Source organism: Lycium ferocissimum, chromosome 5 (genome assembly GCF_029784015.1).
Source record: "Lycium ferocissimum isolate CSIRO_LF1 chromosome 5, AGI_CSIRO_Lferr_CH_V1, whole genome shotgun sequence".
NCBI lineage: Eukaryota > Viridiplantae > Streptophyta > Magnoliopsida > Solanales > Solanaceae > Lycium > Lycium ferocissimum.
Window position 1 is genome coordinate 17,520,221 of NC_081346.1, and position 9,462 is coordinate 17,529,682.

Sequence of the window (9,462 nt, forward strand, 5' to 3'; positions counted from 1 at the left end):
GTCCCCGAATTTAGGGTGAGGTGGGTCAGCAGCACTATCTTACAAAAATGTAGGGCTGTACAAACCAAATCGCATCAAATCGCCAAACCGAATTAAATCGTAAAAAAAACTCGACTAGTGATTTGATTTAATTTGATTTGGTTTGGTGTTAGAAAAAAAAATCCGATCATTATAGGGTTGATTTGATTTTAACTAAAAGAGTCAAACCGACCTGATTATATGAATACTACTTTTAAATTATTTTATACATAAAAATATTTAATAGAATGTAATTATTAATATTTTCTTAATTTTTTTTCATAATTTCTATATTGCTACATTCAGATTTGGACTTAATTTTGTGAAATTTGGTCCCATATTTGAAGCCCATACAAAAGAATACACAGAAAGTCCAATAAGAAACTAAATAAAAAGGAAATGAAAACATATGTAATGTAACAAAAGAAACCCTACGGCTACAATATATTTTCTCCTAAAATCAGAAACCCTCTTCCCTTTCTCATTTTACATTTTTTCCCCTCCTCTTTCCTCTCAAATCAGCAACCTGCAAGGCTCCAGTTATTGTTGTTCCTCTTGGTGTTTTAAAATTGAATCAGATCAAATTTTAATCCAGATTACCTGTATGGAAAGAGGCTACCATCAATGAACTAGGTGTAGAGATTGAGAACAAGATTATTCTTCACTTTGAGAAGGTGTTTTGGCCAAATATTGAGTTCTTGGGGGTAGTTGCAGAGAGCTCATATGAATGTAGTTACTTTTTGAATCTACACAAGGCCACTAGCCAAGTTTTTTGCTTCAAGTTTATTATAGAGCATGATATTACATTAATCCAAATGACTTGGATGATTTAAAAAATGTTTTGATATGAATATTCTGAATCTAAAGAAAGTAGTTTTGAGGGGAAAGTTTGCAAATTATCAAGCAGATGTTGTTGTATGATGGTTTTCATTAAATACAATGAAAAACCCGAGAAGCCCGAAACCCGATAAAAACCGATATTGAAAAAGCTGACTTTTATTGGTTTGATTTGATTTATAGATTTAAAAACCCGAAACAAATGGTTTGGTTTGATATTTGAAAAATCCGAACCATCCTGGTCCTTGTACACCCCTAATCTTACTAGTACTATTGTTTTGTACTAGTAATTTGTATGGTACATATAATTTGATTCAACACCATATTTCAGAAATATAATATTCCTAATAAATACTTTTAACACTTTTGAGTATGATTGAAACATATTATAACATTTATACGGTTATAAATTTTTTGAATCTTGTAATCTATTTGTGCGAGGGGCGTGCAAGCTGACCACACACCACAATCATGAAAAAAGAAATATATCCATAATATTTTGCCAAAGTTTCATAGATGACCCCTCGAACTCAATAATTTTTCATTTAGACCCTTAACCGAAACGTCGACTATCCGACCCTCGAACATAAGATAACCGTGTCATTTGAACACCTCGTGCCACTGGCACACGCGTGCGCATTAAAGACACCGCTTTTAAACAGAACAGCGAAGAGACCAAATTTTTTCTTTTTAAAAATTTTTAATCATTAAAAATTAATTTTAACAAAAGTTCTATTTTAAAATCTATTTAAATAATTAAAAAATAATTGAAAAACCCAACCCATCCCCTCCGATAGCCCACTTCGCCGCCACCGCTGCTCATCCGCCGTCCTCGCCTGCGCTGCGCCGCCGTCGTTTCCACTTCAAAATCTATTTAAACAAATCTCCGACGAAAAACGACCATTTTTTTAATTATTTAAATAGATTTTAGTTACCGCGCAAGTTGAAGGGGTTATCGAGAGGATGAGTTGGGTTTTTCGTATTTTTTTAAAATTATTTAAATAGATTTTAAAATTATTTTTTCTTAAAATTAATTATTTTTTGTTGACATGACTTATTTTTATTTCTATTTTTTCATGTCACGCCAGTGTACGATGCATGTTGTCGGCACGGTATTCAAATGACACAATTTATCTTATGTTCGAGGGTTCAGATGGTCAACGTTTCAGTTGGGGAGTCTAAATGAAAAATTAGGATAAGTTCAGGGTTCATCTATGACTTTGGCCTAATATTTTTTGTGGCTATTAAAACATCACATATGAATCTTTACATGGGATATTTGTCCACCCAAAAAATAGTTGACAACTATATAGATGCTTATTATGTCGGCTATCTTTCAGAAGTGGGAGTAGACAAAATAAAATGTTCATAACAAAGGCATTTATTGTTTGTTGTTGACTTAACATACTTTTACATAATTAGTACTCCCTCCTGATAAAAAAAAAAAATCCACTTAGCTATTTACACACCTTTTAAGAAAATACTAACTCTTAAATAAAAATAGGCAATTTGATAACTACCTCTAATTAAATAGACATTAGGATTTGATCATATAACACTTAATAGGGATAAGTATGAAAAAATAAAGTTAATTCTTTCTTAATTTGCTAAGTAGACTCTTTTTTTGATTAAAAAAAAAAAAAGCTAAGTGAATATATTTTTTTTTTTATCCGGATGGAGTATGTGTGAAGCCGTCCGTAATTTGTGTACAGTATATGTCTATCGGCTATGACAATATTTTTGGCCGAGCCGCCAACACTAACTTCTCCTTTAAAATAAAATAAATGCTCAAAGTTAATTATTTTTAAACTAAGACTAAGAAATCTTTTTATAATAAATTAATAAAAAATAATGTCAAGCTTGAACGGAGGAGTATGCTTTCGTATCCAATGACGCAGTACGTTGAAAAAATCATGTGACGCTGGGGCCTGGGAGATGGCCAGCTTGCACTAGTGCTTTATTTATTAAAAAAAAAAAAAAAAAAAAAAAGACGACAAAAACTCTCCACTGTCTAATAGGAAGTACATAAACCCCTAAATTAAAAAAATAAAAATAAATTTCCCGGAATTAATAATTGCAGTGTAAAATATCAACTCAAACGAAACTAGATACATTGAACCTGGACACATTCATTTTGGGCCTATAAGAAGTCGTCCAACTAAACCGTTTTCGTAGCAGCGTAAAGTCACAAATCAATTAATCTCCTAGCTTCTCTTTCTTTCACTGAATTATCTATATTTGCTCCCTCTATTTCTCTTCAACATGTTTACCACCATTTCTCTGCCTTCCGCCCATAAAAATCCCCATGACCGTGAGGTCTCCACCGTGCCAGAAAGTGAGGTGCTAAAAAGAAGAAATGAGGAATTGGAGAAGGAATTAAAGAAGAGCATTGAGAGAGAAGAGAAAATGAGACAGGAATTAAATAAGACGTGGGAGAGGCTAAGGGTTGCAGAGGAGGCTGAGGAGCGGCTTTGTTCTCAGCTTGGTGAATTTGAAGCCGAAGCTGTCGATCAGGCTCGGGCATACAGCACACGTGTTCTCAATTTGATGGAACAACTTTCTTTGGCTCAGAAACTTCTCGAGTCGGCTTCCATTTCTGTCCCAAATTTTCAATGATTGTAAGGAAAATTGAGATTGACAGTTGACATATCATCTCCATTTTAGAACTAGGTTATGCAGAGCATGCTTGTAAAACTATGTGTAATATATACTCCATCGATTTCAATTTGTTTGTACCTATTTCCTTTTTTAGTCAATAAAAAAATGATCTCTTTCCTAATTTGAAAATAAATTACTTTATGAATGATTTACAGCACACAAATTTTCACGCTTATTTTCAACCACAAGTTTTAAAAGTTTCCTCTTTCTTAAATGTCAGGCTTGATTAAAGCTTCATATAAATTGAAATGGAGGGAGTATAATTTAATGAATCCAGCAATTACCAAAAGTCCAAAACAGTGCATGAGTTAATACGTATATGGTCCTTCACTTTTTTTTTTTTTGGGTTATATCTGTGCGTCTATTATTTTTGAAGTTAATTGGGCAATGGACTTTTTCGATGACATTTACCAGTCCGAAAAGAGTTTTTAGTGCCGATGGAAAGCGGAAACTGTCAAACTACCATTAGTATTAATTGGATCAAAATAACAAGAAGTCATGGGTGGTTTGGTCAATTGACATATATGAAACAGTTAATATAAAAGAAAATATAAGAACGAAAGAAAGAATAATCTCACCTAAAGAAATTCTTTTAACGACTACATTAATTGAATAATTGTAGATGCTATTGTGTTGTTGTATGAAGGGAAGATACTCAATTTATAAAAGTTCAAAGCCTTTTCTATCAAGAGAAAGATTATTTATTTTCTTTTAAAAGTAAAATATAATTATGATGAAGAAATCCTAATAAAATAAGATTGGGAAACTCACATAAATACAACTTTTTAAAATGGTAATTAAAGAGATTACAACAACTTTATAAAAATTACATAAATACAACTTATTCAAAAATTTAACTTTTTAATTACAAAAACACAACTTCTCATTCCTAAAATATCAATAATACTCAATTTTAAGAGTTACTATCATTAATGCATATATTCACTTTTTACTTTCTCTTTTTTTTTCAAACCGTTTTAAAAATATATTTTTTTCATTCGTCTCCTCCTCTTTATTCTTCTTTTTTTTATTTTTTTTATTTTTTATTTTCACTTGATGAATGCAATTATTTTTTTGTAACTTAAAGAAATTTATTTAAATATATTAATATTAAGAAAAGTACATGAAAAGATATGGTATATAATATATGGTATAAGAAAGTACATGAAAATATACCTGATATGGCATATGGTATATGAAGATATGGTATATGGTATAAGAAAAGTACATGAAAATATACCTGGATGTCGTATATGGATATGGTATATAATACGTCGATGCACTCATGCACAAATATGCGTAAATCTAGTATGTAGTATATTATATTTTTAATATATGTTATATTAACACTATCTATGTTTGAAGGCTATGTTCAATGGGAAAGTGGAAAAACTTTCAAAAGACGACTTAAAGGTACATGTTTAGTATATATGGTATATGTATATTGTTTATGTCAAGTATACTTAATATTATTGCCTTCATCATATCATTAATTATATTATTAATGGTAGGTAGGAAAAGAGAATTTGTAGAAACAAATAAAGGAAAAAATATAACCTGTATAAATTGGTTACCATATTTATACTAAATTGACCATATCTAAAGATTTATGTATATTATTTATATCAATTATACTTAATATTATTGCCTTCATCATATTATTAATTCTATTATTAATGATAGGTAGGAAAGGAGAATTTATAGGGACAAATAAAGTAAAAATATAACCTGTATAAATTGGTTACCATATTTATACTAAATTGACCATATCTAAAAATTTATGTATATTATTTATGTCACTTATACTTAATATTATTGCCTTCATCATATTATTAATTCTATTATAATGATAGGTAGGAAAGGAGAATTTGTAGAGACAAATTAAGGAAAAAAAATAACCAAAAGATAAATTTGTTACCATGTTTATTCTTAATTGACCATATCTAAATATTTTTTCCTTTTATCATTTATAGGGTATATTCTGTAGATTTTGTAAATTAAAAAATAGTTGTAGGTATTGTAAATAGTTATATATTTACTAGTATTTTTGTAAGTTCCCCAATAAGATTATCAGGACAAACCCCCTAACAGTTACCTCAGTGAATTTGCAAAATATAAACTGTGATCAAGCAACAAAGAACTAGATCTCATGTCAAAACTATGATAAGGTCCAATATATATTTGACATGTTTACCCAAAAAGCAAAGCATAGCAAACTCGCCAAGTCATATTGGTGGGACTAATTGAGAGCTATCCCAAGATTAGAAAAGAATCCAATTATATTGGATATGAAATTCCTGCACCCTGCATCAAGAAAAAACTAAAGAGGAGAGGTCTACCTGGATAATTTACCAATGATTAAATGATAAATTAACATAAAAATATATATACTCCGTATTAATTAATCACTCTGATTAGTGATAACAATGTACAAAATTACACATGTCATGCATTTATTACATTAGTACAAATATCGAGTGTGTGGGCGAATTTTTACTCCATTTTAACTGGAGTGTCAATTGGAAGAGTGTAGCTTTGGTTTTCAAATGACAGGACTAGGAGAAACAGAAAGCATGGACTATTCAGCAATTATCATACAGCAAATGCAATAAATATCGTCTTGCATGACCAACTTGCGGAGCATCGATAATGCCAGTCCGCAACTTAATTGACCCAAAAAGTGGGTTTAGGGACAAAAATAACCCATAAAAAAAGTGACCAAAATACTTTTTGCGCACTAAGTACTTATATGAACCCCTAGCTGGCCATTTTTAAGTCACTCTTCACCTCCTCCATTTTCACTCTTTCAACATACTTCACCCCCCCCCCCCCGCCGCCCTCTAAAATCATGTCTCAAAGCTCCAAAACGTCAAACACTGCTATAGAACTCGATGTTTGTGAATGCAGTTATTATTGTAATCTAAAAACATCAAAGACCCAAGGTAATTCAGGTCATCGTTTTGGCGTTGTAAAGTGCCATAAGTAAGTGTTTTTACAAGTTTTTAAGGTGCCTTTTTATTTTCACATTATCTACATATTTTACTTTAAAAAACTGATTATCTTGTAATGTTTATAGGATATGAATGGTTGTAAACATTTTCGATGGGAAGATACCATTCCCGTGGATAAAACGTTAGCGGCGAAGTTTAAAAAGCCTCCTGTTGATGGAGATACCGCGACCTCATGAATCACTAGAGATAACGTGAAGTTTGACTTACAGTTTAAGCTTATGGAAGCTCAAGAAAAAATTGACCTTTTGGAGGTCTTGCTTAAAGAATCCAAAGAAAAACAAAGTTTTTTCAAGGCTAAACTGAATTTTTTTTCAACACGAGAAAAATGCTTTGAAAGAAAAACTGAAATTTTGAAAGATTATTTGTGCTATCTTGTTGTTGTTTTTACTAGTTGTATGTTTTCACGTATTATGTAATCGACACCTTTTATGTACTAATTTATTTGTATTTTCTTTAAAATTGTGAATTGTTGAACTTTTTATGTATTATTAACTCTAAGAAGCTTATATAAATTCATAATAGACTATAACAATCAAACCAAATTAAAAACATACTAAATTTTTATAAATTGATAACTTCATAATATATTAAAAATACAAATTAACCGCATGCGTCCGAAACTTAAATGACCCACAAACTAAGATACTAAACCAAAATAACCCCGAATCATTATCAGAATAGAAGTCCTCAATATCGTCCTCAGAACAATATTTTGAATTTTTTAAGACATATCTTCTTTCTGTAGATGTTAGTTCTCTACCTGTTGATGGTGCTTATTCTTCGGCCAACTTTGCCATGTAAAATCTACAATGTATTGACTCTTTTAACGATATAAAGAATAATCTCACCTAAAGAAGACTCTTTTAGTAACTACATTAGTTGAATAATTGTAGACGCTATTGTATTGTTGTATGAAGGAAAGATACTCAATTTATAAAAGTTCAAAGCCTTTTCCATCAAGAGAAAGATTATTTATCTTCTTTTAAAAGTAAAATATAATTATGATAAAGAAATCGTAATGGAATAAGAATATCAAGACAAACCCCCTAACAGTTACCTCAGTGACTTTGCAAAATATAAATTGTGATCAAGCAACAAAGAACTAGATCTCATCTCAAAACTATCACAAGGTCAAATACTTATTTGACATGTTTACCCAAAAAGCAGAGCATAAAAAACTCACCAAGTCATATTGATGGGACTAATTGAGAGCTATCCCAAGATTAGAAAAGAATCCAATTATATTGGATATGAAATTCCTGCACCCTGCATCAAGAAAAAACTAAAGAGGAGAGGTCTACCTGGATAATTTTCCAATGATTAAGTGATAAATTAACATAAAAATATATATACTCCATATTAATTAATCATTCTGATTTAGTGATAACAATGTACAAAATTACATATATCATGCATTTGTTAAATTAGTACAAATATCGAGTGTGTGGGCGAATTTTTTACTCCATTTAATTGGAGTGTCAATTGGAAGAGTGTAGCTTTGGTTTTCAAATGACAGGACTAGGAGAAACAGAAAGCATGGACTTTTCAAAGAATTATCATACAACAAATGCAATAAATAACGTCTTGCATGACCAACTTCCGGAGCATCAATAATGCGAGTCCGCAACTTAATTGACCCAAAAAGTGGGTTTAGGGACAAAAATAACCCATTAAAAAAGTGACCAAAATACTTTTTGCGCACTAGGTACTTATATAAACCCCTAGCTGGCCATTTTCAAGTCACTCTTCACCTCCTCCATTTTCACTCTTTCAATGTACTCCCCCCCCCCCCCCCCAAATCATGTCTCAAAGCTCCGAAATGTCAAACTTTGCTATAGAACCCGATATTTGTGAATGCGGTTATTATTGTAATCTAAAAACATCAAAGACCCAAGATAATCCGGGTCGTCGTTTTGGCGATGTAAAGTGCCCGAAGTAAGTGTTTTTACAAGTTTTTAGGGTTTAATTTTATTTTCAAATTATCTACATATTTTACTTTCAAAAACTGATTATCTTGTAATGTTTATAGGATATGAATGGTTGCAAACATTTTCGATGGGAAGATAGCATTGCCGTGGATAAAACGGTGGTGGCGAACTTTAAAAGCCTCCTGTTGATAGAGATACCGCGACCTCACGTTCCCTTTTTAGGTATTATAAAAGACGCACTCAAAGAAAATTAAAAACCTAAATTTTTTCACATTCATAATATAGATGACCGCGACCCACAGATACCGTGAAGTTTGACTTGCAGTTTAAGCTTACGGAAAATCAAGAAAAAATTGACCTTTTGGAGGTCTTGCTTAAAGAATCCAAAGAAAAACAAAGTTTTTTTAAAGCTAACCTTAGATACACTTAACACGAGAAAAATGCTTTGAAAGAAAAACTGAAATTTTGGAAGATTATTTGTGCTATCTTGTTGTTGTTTATTATTTCTATGCATTTTGTTTTTTAAGTTTATTACTTCTATGTATTTGTTTGTTATCTTTATGTATTTTGGTTTTTACTAGTAGTACGTTTTCACGTATTATGTAATCGACACCTTTTATGTACTAATTTATTTGTATTTTCTTTAAAATTGTGAATTGTTGAACTTTTTAGGTATTATTAACTCCAAGAAGCTTATATAAATTAATAATAAACTATAACAATCAAAGCAAATTAAAAACATACTAAATTTTTTCACATTGATGACTTCATAATATATTAAAAATACAAATTAACCGCATGAGTCCGAAACTTAAATGACCCACAAACTAAGCTACTAAACCAAAATAACCCCTAATCATCATCAGAATAGAAGTCCTCAATATCGTCCTCAGAACAATATTTTAGATTTTTGAAGACATATCTTCTTTTTGTAGATGTTAGTTCTCTACCTGTTGATGATACTTGTTCTTCGGCCAACTTTACCATGTAAAATCTACAACGTATTGACT

At 30.9% G+C, this 9,462-nt stretch overlaps 1 protein-coding gene across 1 annotated transcript; it reads left to right on the forward strand.

Moving 5' to 3' along the window:
* The first annotated feature begins 3,010 nt into the window (after window positions 1-3,010).
* Window positions 3,011-3,507, forward strand: LOC132056295 (protein RESPONSE TO LOW SULFUR 2-like). Its single transcript, XM_059448423.1, has one exon. It carries the CDS (start codon window positions 3,118-3,120, stop codon window positions 3,469-3,471), a length of 354 nt encoding a protein of 117 aa, XP_059304406.1. The 5' UTR covers window positions 3,011-3,117; the 3' UTR covers window positions 3,472-3,507.
* The last annotated feature ends 5,955 nt before the right edge of the window (window positions 3,508-9,462 follow it).